The sequence below is a fragment of the Notamacropus eugenii genome, chromosome 1 (genome assembly GCF_028372415.1).
Source record: "Notamacropus eugenii isolate mMacEug1 chromosome 1, mMacEug1.pri_v2, whole genome shotgun sequence".
Classification (NCBI taxonomy): Eukaryota; Metazoa; Chordata; class Mammalia; order Diprotodontia; family Macropodidae; genus Notamacropus; species Notamacropus eugenii.
This window is the reverse complement of record NC_092872.1, coordinates 148,381,714-148,395,809: the sequence shown is the minus strand read 5'-3', so window position 1 is coordinate 148,395,809 and position 14,096 is coordinate 148,381,714. Positions and strand designations below refer to the sequence as shown.

General features: G+C 36.5%; 1 protein-coding gene across 3 annotated transcripts in view; it reads right to left on the bottom strand.

The window, feature by feature from the left end:
• Positions 1-14,096, bottom strand: part of RORA (RAR related orphan receptor A) — an 887,404-nt gene that overhangs the window by 34,751 nt on the left and 838,557 nt on the right. For all 3 annotated transcript variants that reach the window (XM_072616450.1, XM_072616456.1, XM_072616463.1), the window contains one exon: positions 7,667-7,752. In XM_072616450.1, coding sequence (XP_072472551.1) covers positions 7,667-7,752 — 86 coding nt within the window. The remainder of the gene's footprint in view (positions 1-7,666; positions 7,753-14,096) is intronic.

Sequence of the window (14,096 nt, the reverse complement as noted above, 5' to 3'; positions counted from 1 at the left end):
TGCACCACTCCATGGCCTTGTAGAGACCAACAGTCAGCTCCACATTGTGAGAAAGCCTGGGAAGAAGACTTTAGTGGAGGCATGATTAATACTAATAAGAGTAAAAGCTGACATTTATATAGCATTTCATGGAAGCAGGTCAGCCCCTCTCATACTTATTTCACAATAACAATATTTAATCTACCTATAATTTCATCAGTGAAGGTGCTCCCAGGGAGTCACTTCTTCTTACTAAAGCAAATCAGGGTCTCTCTCCCTCTGCAGTTTATGGTTGTAGAGAGTTTTCTGAGTCAATGAGAGGTTAAGTGACTTGTCCAGGGCCACAGAGCTAGCACACAGTGGACCTAGAACCTGGGTCTCTAGGGTCACTATCTACTATGCTGAGCTTACCTCTTTCCAAACAATCAGCTGATAAAGATCTAAGGTCAAACCTTGCCTCAGATGCTTGACCCTGGACAAATTACTTTACCTCTCTCAGCCTTAGTTTCTTCATTTGTAAAATAGGGATAATAGTAGGACCCACATCATAGGGTTGTTGTAAGGACTCAATGATATAATATTTAAAATATTTTGTAAACCTTAAAGTGATATATAAATACTAGCTATCATCATCATCACTATTATTATACTGCTTGGGAATTGTTTTTTTCTAGGTAAATGACACTAGGTAATTTATACATTCTCTCTTTCTGAAAAGGAATATATTCTTTCATTACAAAGTTATTTTTACTTACAGGCAGCTAGGTGGTTCAATGGATAGGGCACTAGTGCAGGAGTCAGGAGGACCTGAGTGCAAATCTCACCTCAGACACTTGACACTCACTAGCTGTGTGACCTTGGGCAAGTCACTTACCCCAGTTGCCTCATGCTGGGTCATCCCCAGTCATCCTGATGAATATCTGGTCACTGGATTCAGATGGCTCTGGAGGAGAAGTGAGGCTAGTGACCTGCACAGCCCTCCTTCACTCAAAACAAAGTCAAGTGCAAGTCATGTCATCATTTCTCTGATGGCATGGTCTTCTTTGGCAATGAAGGACAAACACACACATTTTTACTTTTAATGAAATTAGAAGTGGATTAAATATTGTTATTGTGAAATAAATATGAGAGGGGCTGACCTGCTTCCATGAAATGCTATATAAATGTCAGCTTTTACTATTTTTAGTATTAATTATGCTTCCACTAAAGTCTTCTTTCCAGGTTTTCTCACAATGTGGAGCTGACTGTTGGTCTCTACAAGGCCATGGAGTGGGGCATAAGCCCTTACAACTCTTGCTTCTAAGGCAGAGTGTCCCAAACTAATACAGAGTTGTGCTTAAAGTAGATATTCTATAGATATTTGTTGAGTAAAAGAATCTATTCCTAAATTTTTAGGAGGAAAATAAGACTGATGACCTGATTGTGAAACCCCAATGTTCTGAGCAACTGGGCCTTCAGAACTACAAAATGTAACACTAAATAAACTAAAGGAAAATATGTGTCCTTTTTTTCCCAGATAAATTTCTCACTTTTAATTGAGCACCCCTAGTATTTGTCAGTGCTGTGTTTTCAAAGGAAATACAGTAACACTAAAATTGTTCTTTAAAAGATTTTCAGTCAATGAAAAAAATTAATCCTCTTGGATCAAAAGACCTATTTTCTTAATATTAAATGCATTCACAGCTCACTAGTTTTATTTCTGATTTGGAAGTAAGATGAAAAGACTACTAGCTTAGCATCTTTCCTCCGGACCACACAGTTCATAGCTATCCTCACTTATATCAGGAGTCTGGTTGTGGTCTACCCCTTTCTTGTATAATACGTCTCACCAGCCTGGTTTCCGTTAATGTTTCTCTAGAAACTCCCAGCACAGGATGACCTTCTCTCTACTGCTATAATTATCCTGTATGACTAATATTTTAGTACTTCAAGGATTTCTTTGATATGGCTACTCCCTACATTAATATGAATCAAAAGAATTCTACAACTCAGTCCTTGACGCTTGACAATTGCTTTCTCAAATCTGTTATTTCAATGGTTCAGAAGTTCCCTCCCACAATGCAGATCTCAACCAATCTATGCTTGCCCATACCACTGGACTCTTGTACATATTTGCCCCTGGAGATTTAACCAATGAATAGTACTCTTTCTCTTGATACTTGTAAGGGTACTAAGGGAGGACTCTGGCTGTTTACCGTTATTCCTTGTTCTTGTCATGTGACCACCCATTTTCTCCTTTTCTCATGCATTTCTTTGACAATGTCTTCTGACAATGTTCTTTTCTCTAGAGTTCAGCCTTACTCACACCCATAATGTGTTCTTCCACTGCCTTTCATGTGATCCTCATTTTAAATTTCTCAAACACAGCTAATTGTCTTCTATTTTTCACTGTCATTCACCATCAAAAATGCAACATCAGCATTAAAAAAAAAAAAAGACAGCTCTTTTGCTTTCACAGGAAGCTTGAAGTCAATAAAGAAGTTCTACAATTTCCCAAACATAATTTGGTACATTCTCCTCTTCCTTTTCAACTCTGGGGCCAGTAAATGATTGTTTCCCTGAACTGTCTGAGAACTGCTGCAGCCAAGACTGCATTACCTTGTAGCCAGTCTCTTAATGAGCCTTTCTGATTTTGACTAGATTGGATTATTGGACTTCCACGAGGCCAGAATTCAAAATTCTACTAACATTAGTGTTAAAATTCTAGATTTGAAGATTATTTGCAAAAAGCAACAAAGAGCATCATGAAAACAGGAACAATCACCATGGAAGAAAGGAGAAGATAGCCACAGACAGAGTTTATTGGAAATATCATATTTAAAAGAAGGGAAAGTATAGAGAATCGTGAGAATGCATTCACAGAAGCCAAAGGAAGAAAGAATATCTAAGAGAGGTTGGTTAGCAGGAAAAAATACTGTACAGAAATCAAGGAGGAGTGAAAATAAAGGCACTGGATCTGGGAATAGGAAGCTCATTAGTAACCTTGAAGAAGGCACCTTTTAGGGGAGTTGTAGGGATAGCTGTTAGATTATAAGGGGACGATATAGAAACAATGAATAGGAACTAACTGGACTTTCTGTAAGTAATAGAGATGGTTCTATCTCTATTTTCACATCTTTCTTGATATTTCTATGTTTACATCTATATGTATTTCTGGACTTGTTAGGGAAGAAATGCCCTCTTGCCATGTAGACCTAAAACTTATAGTCTTAGTTGGCTGAAAATGAGAGATTAAGTGACTTGCCCAGAGTCACACAGCCAGTCTATGTTAGAGGTAGGACTTCAGCCTAGATCTTCCTTAGACCAAGGAAGGCTCTTTAATCACTAGACTATGGGGCAGCTAGGTGGTGCAGTGGATAGAGCACTGGCTCTGCAGTCAGGAGGACCTGAGTTCAAATTCATCCTCACAAACTCATCAATTGTGTGCCTCTGGGCAAGTCACATAACCCTGATTGCCTTTCAAAAAAAAATAGCTAGGCCATGCTGCCTCGTAATATTTTTTAAAATTATATTATGGCCATCTTTATTATTAATATGCTTTTATATATAACTGGAACATAAGCTTTTATAGGACAATGACTATATATGTTCTGTCTTCTCGTCCTATATGTCTTCATTTCCCACAGGACTCTGCACACATTGAAGCTTCAGTGGTTTGATTGATTTCATACAGCAATATTGTAAATGATTAAATTTCACCTAAACATGGGATTAAGGGCATTGTTTCAAACAGGATGTCATGTGGGGCTAAGATACTAAGGAAAGAGCAGGAGCAGGTAGTGAGGTAAGAGTTACATTTGAACAATGGAGAAGAAAACATCCCCAAAGTATTGCCATACTTAGTGTTTACATGTAACTCCTATGCAAATATGACTGTAATAAAATGTATAATGATTTCTTTGTTTCTCAAGAAACAAATCCAAACAATGAATAGGCTAATTCCCATAGCTTCTTAAGACAGTGTTTAAAGCAGGAAAAGTTAAAAAAAAGACTAGCTCATACAAAATAAGAATTTTATGTACTTTTCTTCTCATTATATATACACTTAGAAAGTTTCAAAAATATTTTATCCTATGTATGTAATAGTTACTTCTAAATCTATTGTATAGATTTAGATAGGACAAAAAGAAGGGGGTTGATTATTTATTTTGTACCTACTATGTACCAGGCACTTTGCTAAACACTTTACAAATACTGTCTCATAGGATCCTTGCAACAACTGTGCAAGGTAGATGCTATTATTGAAGAAACTGAGGCAAACAGAAGTTAAGGGTCACAAAGCTAATAAGTATCTGAGGCCCCATCGGAACTTATTTTCTGACCTAGATCCAGTGCTTTGTCTGCTATGCTTGTGGAGGATCTAAATGCTAGGTGAAGGAAACTCTAAGTTATCTTATTAAAAATAGGGAGTAACTTGAGTGGGAATGACATAGATTTGTGTATTCTCAACAGTTTTATGAAAAAGGATATATTGGAGAAAGGGGATATTAGAGGCAGGGAGACCAAGTGGGATGGTACTAACAAAAAAGGTGATGAAAGAATGAACCAAAGTGATGGGAAATGATAGTGGAGAGGGATATTGTATAGACAGAATACAGACAGGGCTAGAGGAAGAAGGAAGGGTCAGACATGGCTTGAAAGTTTGAACCTGGGGGGCTGGGAAGATGATGGCACTCCAACAGAAAAAGGTGAGTTGATAGAAAGGGTAAGTTTTTTTCTGGTGTGTGGGGTAGGCAGAAATTCAGTTTTGGACATTTTTAGTTTGAGAGGTTGGCAGCACATTCAGATAGAAAAAGTTAGAAGGCAACTGGAAATGGGGAACTGGTGCTCAGGGTAGAGAATGGGGTTAGATGTATTGACAGGAGAGACATCTAGACAGAAGTGGGAACTGAAAAAATAGAAAGGAAGATCATTAAAGAAGAGATGACTGACAGAGAATGGAGAGAGATTTAGGGGGACATCCATATTTTAGAATAGAATGAGAAAAACAAACCAGTGAAAGAGAATCATGTCTGTCCAGAACAAGAAGAAAAAAAAAAAATCAAACAAACCCAAAAGTGTTGGGTTAGAAGCCAAAGGAAGAGTTCACATGAATATGGGGGTAGTCAACAGTGTTAATGCAGCAAAAAGTTGATGGATGAGGACTGAGACAGGCTTGAGAGAATTGTTTAAATATAGTGATAGGGTTGAAAAGCATTATATGGTTTCAGAGATCACAGACTTAGAGCTGGAAGGGACCTTAGAAGTCAATAAATTCAATTTCATTTGACAGATGAGGAAACTGAGGCACAAGAGTCATACAATTAGGAAGTGAATTTTAGGTTTTCTTTTCTCCAAATTCAGCACTCCATTTGTTACTTTAACCAGAGGTGCCTCTCTGTGCCAGTAATAAATGGACAAAGGATAAATGGATGGTGGATGATAGTTTTATTGTACGGCAGGGTCATAGAAAAGTGTTTTTCTTTTTCCCTCCCCAAGTAGAAAGGAAAGAAGAACAAGTCTATTCGTAGCAGAAAAGCAGTAAGTAGAAGAGAAACTGAAGATGAAGGAGAGTGAGAATCATTAATGAAACTAGCTTTGCCTTCATTATCTGACAGCTAACTATTAGAACTGTCTGGATACCTCATATGAAAATAGGATTTTCTGGCTTTTCTTTGACAATTGTTTTAATTTTCTATTTTAATTTGCATATCTATTAAGAATTCTAACAACTCAAAAAATCTTCACCTTTACACAGGACTTTAAGATTTACTAAGCACAATCTGCAGAGCCCTGTGATTTGGGGGGCATGCTAGTATAATGACCCTATTTTTTTGGATGAAGGAGTGGAGGCCCAGAAAAGTTATGTGACTTGCTGTGGTCAAGTAGGTCTCCTGGCTCTAGGTCCAACACCTTTCAGAATTATGTCTCACTTTTTTTAGTCATCAGGTTTTTGGGAGAGATGCAAAAATTCATGCTGAGAACCATTGTTGATGTCTTGTAGACCCAAAACAACATTTTTGTGATATGAAGCCTGGAGATATCCTTTCCCACAGTGAGGAAAAGAGAGACACAACTGCTTTCAATTTAGCTAATCCAGAACAACTGAGTGTTCTAAAGCCTACTGCTGTATAGGCAGCTACTTCAAAGCCCTTTTTAATTCCCAAAGTACAAACTTGTCAAAAAATCCATTTCTGTTAGAACTCTACCTAGGCATTGTAGAGTAAGTTCAACAGGTGAATTTCACTAAAGAATGTAATACTTATCTACATTTTCTGCAATTCATTCACCATTATAAAGCACAAATACAAAAACATTAAAAACTACAATTACAGAGTGAGATCGAATACTGAGAGAACCTTTTGGATAATTCATCCCCAAGGGACATTTTCACCTAAGTCATTTTAATTTTATTTCTCTTGGCACTTGAATCTGTACGCTTTCTCATGACAAAAATAGTAAGAATCCATCTACATAGTATTTTAAGTTTACATAGTGCTTTCTTTACGACCATCTGTGTAGGCAGTAGTAAGGGTAAAATTATTTCCATTCTAAAGGTAAGGTAACTGAATCTCAGAGAGTTGAAGTGACTTGCCCACATTCACAAAGCCAGCCACAAATCTGACAGTACAAAGACTAAGGTGAGAGAAAATCCAATATGTTTTCCTGTTTCACTTAGCCTCTGTTCTATCTGAATTCTCAGGGCCTTATTTTGCAGTTTTAAATGGAAAGTCACCTCTGATCTCCTTAGAAGGAGAATGATGTATACTCTTAACATAGGACCACAGATTTAGAGCAAGATCTTAGAGCACATCTAATCCAATCTGGCCATTATACAGATGAAAAAAGGAAGGTCCAGAAGGATTAATCCAATACATAAGCAGTAAGTTGAAGAGACATGTCCTCTGAGTCTAAATCAAAGAACTTTTCCCACTGACTATGCTGTTTCTCTTGAATAAATGAATTACCAGGGCAGATAGCATATGAAATAATATTTTAATAATTATTAAATAATTCTGAAATACAACCGAGAAGTGACAAAGTTTGGGACTTGAATCTTCTGGATTCAGAAGACTGAAGTGAAGACTCTGTATTTCCCACCTTGGGAAACAGTGTACCTATTACATCCTTGGAGTCAAAATAAGAAATTATCCCTTAAGTAAAGTTCTGTGTAAATATCAGCTATTAGCTTGGCCAGTTCAGCCTATATGAAAGCATGTAGGCAAATTATATAGCAAACCCAGATCTGATTAGACTTTCTCATAAAATGAGAATCAAAGAACAGATCAAAATTAACTCAGGTACTTCCTCACTGAAAGGTACAAACAATGAGATTGAATCATTATAATCCATCCGAGGGTTGTCCCCTCCTCCCAATTAAGTGGCATAAACAACAAAAAATTAAATAGTTTCCTCTAGCTATCTTTTATAGAAGCTAATATATATGTATATATATGTACACACATGTATGTATATGTATGTATATATGTATGTGTGTATACATATATACATGTATATATTACGGATGCATGTATATGTACCATGGTTTTTTGCAATTTAACACCAAATCTAACTGTCTTTTCACCGTGTAGTGTCAAATCTGATCCTTCAACATTTCAGGATGCTGAATTTACAGAAACTGTGAGATTAAATAATACATTTTATTTTTTTTTAATAAGGCAGAAACAAAAAAAGGTGGGGGTCTTACCTTGCAGCCTTCACATGTAATGACACCATAATGGATTCCTGATGATTTGTCTCCACAGATCTTGCATGGAATAATTTCAATTTGAGCTGCAACAGAAGCACGCAACCAGTTAATTACATTTTCTTTTAAACACCTTATAAAAGCGTTCCCTGATCAGCATTTGTATAGTGAAAACTAATAACCTGCTAAACATTATACTGCATTAACTATTCATTGCTGAACTGTGAGGGTCCCCCTAGAGCCTTGGACTAAATTATGGCTGCTTGTTATATAATAGCTTTCGGGTTATTAAAATGGGTCATTTGAGAAGGTGTTTAAGAACCCACAAGAAGGCTGGAATCAGCATTTCAAAGCCTTAAAGAACTGGAGAGTTCGCATTTTAGGCCTCAGAGCTAAACAGATACTAAAATGTTTCCTCCAATCTCATTCCTCTACCATTATTCTTAAAAGGTCATAAATCTGTCTTGGCCGAGAGTCACATTTATGCAACTAGAAGAAAATGCATTTCACAAAAGTCATGTCGACTTAGGAAATGTTATAAACCAATTCAGATGATTAATAAGATACATAGGACTGAGTTAAGAATCCCCCAATTCATTTTTTCTTCTGATTTAAAAAAAAGTTGCTGTGTTAAATGGTAATTCATTTATGTGGATGATCTATATTTCAGTCAAACAGTTTTCTGTATCCTTTTAATAGTGATGAACCTTGACAAGTAGAATGTTTAGCTAGTAGTTTGTTTAAATGAGTAACCGATTCTCTAGCTCGGTGTTCATAGATTTCTTCCAGGTGCCTAAAGATGTCCCTCACTTGAAGATTAATCAACTAATTAATAAATATTATACCAAAGTACTTAGAGCATGGTTCTAAGTACCTTTCTTAAGCAAAACAGGATATAAAATGTGCCTTTAAAAAAAGTACCTAACTAAAGACAAAGAAATAATTCAAGAAATGCAATTACTAGTTCCAAAGAATTTCTTAGATCACACACAAAATGGGAATGATATATAAAATAATGTAAAAAACATTAGTGAGCCACATAGATATGGTAACCACCTGAACTAAACTTAACCCATGATTTTAACTATCAAACAGCATATATGACAGCATATTTACATATAGTCCACATTTCTCTCCACACACAAACACCCACCATCTACAATGTCTTTTCATAGCCATTTAGTATATAATAACATACACTTACATACTTTTCTGCATATTTTTATTATATTATTTGATCCTCACAACAACTCTATGAGGTAGATGTCACAAACAGCATTTTTATTTTATAGGGGAAGGGGAGGGAGAGGAAGAACCGTTTAAGTAGCATCTGCTGTTTGCCAAGTGCTAAGCACTTTAATAATATCACATTTGATTCCTCACAGCAACCCTGAGAGACAGATGCTATTGTCACTCCCATTTTATAGTTGAGGAAATGGGAGCAAACAGAGTTTACATGATATGCCCAGGGTCACACAAGTAGTGAGGGTAGGAGGTTGGATTTGAACTCAGACCTTCCTGACTTTAGGTTCAGCAGTCTATCCACTGTACTACCTAGATGCCTCAAGAAGAAACTAGAAACTAGGTGTTATTATAAGACTTTCTCTCCAGGTCACGTGAGTCTACCTGAACCAAGATGCCTATGCTGATTTTCACTGTGACCTAACGATTCATGTGAAGGAACTAAAACTGTCTGCATATGATTTTGTAGTGATACCACTTAGCACTGACACATTGCAAAGCTTCTTAAAGGAGGTCTGCAATCACCCAAGAGTTGAACAAGCAAACACAGGAAAAAACCAAGAAGATGAAAAATTGCTATCATTTGCACTATTTATGGAGTTGGATTTGACAGTTCATCGGGCTGGTTCCTTAGTCTGTATGTGTCCGACAGACCCTACAGTTGAACAATGCATTCTTCCTTCTTATCCTAATTCATAAAATCTCTTAAGATTCAGCTTGGGCACTCTCTTCTGCAGGAAGCCCTTCCTGATTGTACCCCCTCTCCTAACTTTTAGTAGCCATCTTCCCACAGTACCTTGTATTGAGTTACTTTGTAGATATTTGTATTTATTCACTTTATATTTAGGTTACCTATATTTTTGTACATATTACCTCTCCCATTAGAATGTGAAGAGAAATTGTTTCATTCTCTTTACTTGTATCCACAGACTCTAACGTACACTATGTATTTTATAAATACTTGTTGATTATCAAAGAGGTTGTCAAAGTATCTCACAATGTTTTTATTTAAAAGATGGTAAAGTATGGGTGAGATAACAGTAAAATCAGATGGATTTGGAACTTTTTGAAGGGTTGGACTCAAAGAAGAGTTATTAATGATCTGATGACAGCTTGGAAGGAGGTCTCCAAGGGAGTGGGAGTGACCCAGAGATCTGTGCTTCATCCTGTTCCTTTAATATTTTATTAATGAATTAGATCAAATATTTGCTTGAAATAGATAAAAAAGTAATTGGGAAATATTGACCAAAATAAATAAAAATACAAAAGAACATAGATAAGTCAATATGTGGCTTCCATGGATCCTTATGTAGGTTTAGCAGCATCATTTCCGTCTGAGTTTGACATCACTGAGGGCAGCAGGTGGAGCAGCAGATAGAGTGCTAGACCTAGAATCAGGAAGATTCATGAGTTCAAATCCAGTCTCAGATACCAGCTGAGTGATGTTGGACAAATCACTTAACCCCATTTGCCTCAGTTTTCTCATCTGTAAAATGAACTGGAGAAGGAAATGGCAGACCACTCAAGCATCTTTGCCCTTGAAAACTCCAAATGAGATCATGAAGAATTGGACATGACTGAAACAAATCATTAACAACAGTAACAACTGACAAAACTGATTTGGATAAAGGCAGAGATGACAGGCTTTTCAAATTTTCAGACAACATAAAGCTTTGGGGAAGAGCTAATATATCAGATAACAGAGACAAGAGCTAAAAGGATTTCAGTAGACTAAAGCATTAGGCTGAATCTAGTGGATGATATTTAGTAGGAAAGTGTCAGGCACTGTATTAAGTATTTTATAAATATCACATTTGACCTCAGAACAACTCTGGGAGGTAGATGCCATTATTATAGTCATTTTACAGCTGAAGAAACTGAGGCAGATAGCTGTTTAGTGACTTACCCAGGGTCACACAGGTAGTAAATGGCTAAGGTTGGATTTGACTCCACACTTACCACTCTAACCACTGTGCCACTTAAGGATAAATCTTTGAAAGTCTTCTACTTAGGTTAAAAAAACAAAAATGACTTTACACATATAAGATAGGAAAGGTGTGATTACATTGAAGTTTGAAATAGTCTTTTCCTGAGCTCTAATCTCATATCTCCAAATGCTTGTTGGACATCTCCATCTAGATGTTCCCAAGGCATTTCAAACTCATCTTGTACCCAGTAGAACTCATCCATTTCCTGAAGCCACCCTCACCACCTTATTTCTGTTGAGGCATCAGCATTCTTTTAGGCATACATATTGACAAAATAAGAGTCCTCCTCAACTCTTCCTTCTTACTCATCATTCCAAATCAATTGTCATGAACTGTCAAACTGTCAATATTCCCTCTGAAACATTTCTTGTATCCATCTGCTTCTCTCTACTACTATAGCCAGAATTTCATTAACTCACTCCTGCAATATTCCAACAGCCTCCTAAATGACTCCCCTGCATCCAGCCTTTGTTCTTTAAAATTTTCTACATAGTTGCCAAATCTGTAAACTTTAAGCACAGGTTGGACCATGTTACTCCTCTGATTAAAAAGCTTCAGTGGCTCCTCTAGGATTAAAATATAAACTCCTCCATCTTTTAAAGTCCTTCACAATATGGCTTTAAATAATTTTTTCCCCAAGCTGATTTCATATTATTCCTATTATAAACTCTTAAGTTCCAGTCAAACTAGACTCCTTGCTGTTCCTGGTACTCATCTCCCTGACTTTGCACTGGTTGTGTCTCACATGCCTGGCATACTTGCCTTCCTCACCTCTGCCTCTTGGAGCCCTTAGTTCAGGCTCAATACAGGTATACCTATGATTGGAGACCTTTCCCAATTCTCTCAGTTCTTAGTGCCCTACCTCTAAAATTACTTTGTATTTCATTTGTTTAGATTTCATATTTCCTTACGTGTTTCCATATTGTTTTCCTTCAAGCAGAATATAAACTTCTTGAGGACAGGGGCTATTTTTGTTTTTGTATTCCCAAGGTTCAGAGCAGATGAGGCCATTAATAAATGCTCCTTGATTTGTATTCAGCATTCAGTTAAATTGTATTTTTAGTGGACTACAAACTCAGTATTAACTGATAGTGAGGTGTGACTGTCAGAAGAGATAATGGAACTTGGGGTAGCATATGAGAAACAAAGGGTTCAGAATAAGGAAGTCATATACAGAGATCATCAGGCTATATCTGAAATATAGTGTTCAGTTCTAGATGTCACCATTTAGGACCTTTATAAGCTACAGAATGGTGACAGGGCAATCAGAATGGTGAAAAGCCTTGATTCCATGCCATATGAGAACTGGTTGAAAGCAGTGGGGATGTTTAGCCTGAAAAGGAGGAAGGTGGGAGTGAAGAAGGAGGGCAGAAGGTGAACAATAGTTGTCTTCAAATACTTGAAGAGATGTCATGTGGAAGAGTAAGAATTAGAGGTATTCTATTTGGCTCCTAGAAGTCAAAATTAAGAATACAAATTAAAATCTAGAAGGGAATTTAAAGGAAATCTAGTCTAATTTCCTTTTTTTATAGATAAGGACACTGAGATCCAGAGATATTGAGTGGTTTACTGAATTGGTATATTGTATATTACTGAAGGTGACACAGGTCTTGAGTGATAGAGGCAGAAGTGCCTCCGACTCCAAATTCTTCCCACTGCCTTACACTGGAAGGAAGATGCAAACACAATTAAACTTGGTAATAAACTTTCTAACAATGAGAGAGCTATTCGAAATGGAATTAACTGCTTAGAGAAGAAGTAAGTTCTCCCTCTTCAAGCAGAGAGTGGATGATATTATTAATGTCACTTCTTGCATGTAATTTTTTAGTGGTAATATGCCATAGCCTATCTTTGCCTACTGTCTGTTTCTTCATTGTACTTTGAGTCACCTGCCATTTTTATTGTTGACAGATTGTGATATTGTGTGACTTTCAGCAATGTAGCATCGCTGCGTAAGCATTACTATTTAAAGGTGGGAATTTTTTTGGTTTGGGGAGAAGCTTCAGATTTTTTTAACCCACTACACAATCTCCCAAAATATTTGTGACTGGAAAAGCAATATGAATTCATAGTAGTGTCATTTGTTTGCACACAGTATAAATTCCGTATACTAGATCATGCAACATAATGGGTTTATGGCTGCAATTAGCAAAACTTAAAATTTGCACATTGTCTTTTCTGTGCCAGCACTGAATTCTTTTGGAGCACTCCGAGTGCTCCAAAAGCATCAGTCTTTTTGATATCTGCAAGTGACCACTTAAGTAACCTGTGTTCCTTGTTATTTTCAGTATCATGAAATCGAACTTTTGAGTAATATGTGATACATGGCAGAAGAGGGAGATTATTGCACAAAACAAGAAACTGGTGACAGCTCTAAGGGGCAACATTCTATTTTTTTCTCCTAATGATTAAAAGGAAAGAATCAGGTCTTCATTCCCCAGTTTCTATAATTCTACTGATTTCTAACATCTAATGATAATCAGAAAATGGAAAAAATCTCATTAGATCATCCAGTTCATCCCTCTGTAAAGGCTGCCTAGTCATAGGGGTTGCTACCTCCGTTCTCCCTGCCATATAAAACTGATCACAGACCATGTGTACGAAAATGAAGGGGACTGAGCAAGTCATGTCAGGAAAATGTGTAAAATATCTAAACAAATTTAGAAGTATCTTTATCTGATCTAAAATGTTATTTTAGAACAATCCAATTTGTCTCACAACTAACTGCTTATGAGAAATGAACTAAGGTGGCAGTATTTGGGGCCAAAACACTTAGATAAAAGGGAAAAAAAGAAAAATAATTCATTACCTATCTATGTATCTATTTTTATCACTCTTTATCTAAATTAAAAATTTTAATTGTTTTAACATTTCTATTTAATGTTTTGAGTTCCAAATTCTATCCCATCCTTCTCCCTCCTCTGAGACAGTAAGCAATTAGATATAGGTTATACATGTGCAATTATATAAAACATTTCCCTATTAGTTATTTTTAGAAAAAATCTCAAATAAAAGAAAAAAAGATGAAAGAAAGTGAAAAATAGCATGCATCAGTCTGTATTCAGTCAATATCAGTTCTTTCTCTGGAGGCAGATAGTATGCTTTATCATTAGTCCTTTAGGATTGTCTTGGATCATTGTATTGCTGAGAATTGCTAAGTCATTCACAATTCTTCATCAAAAGTATTGCTGTTACTGTGT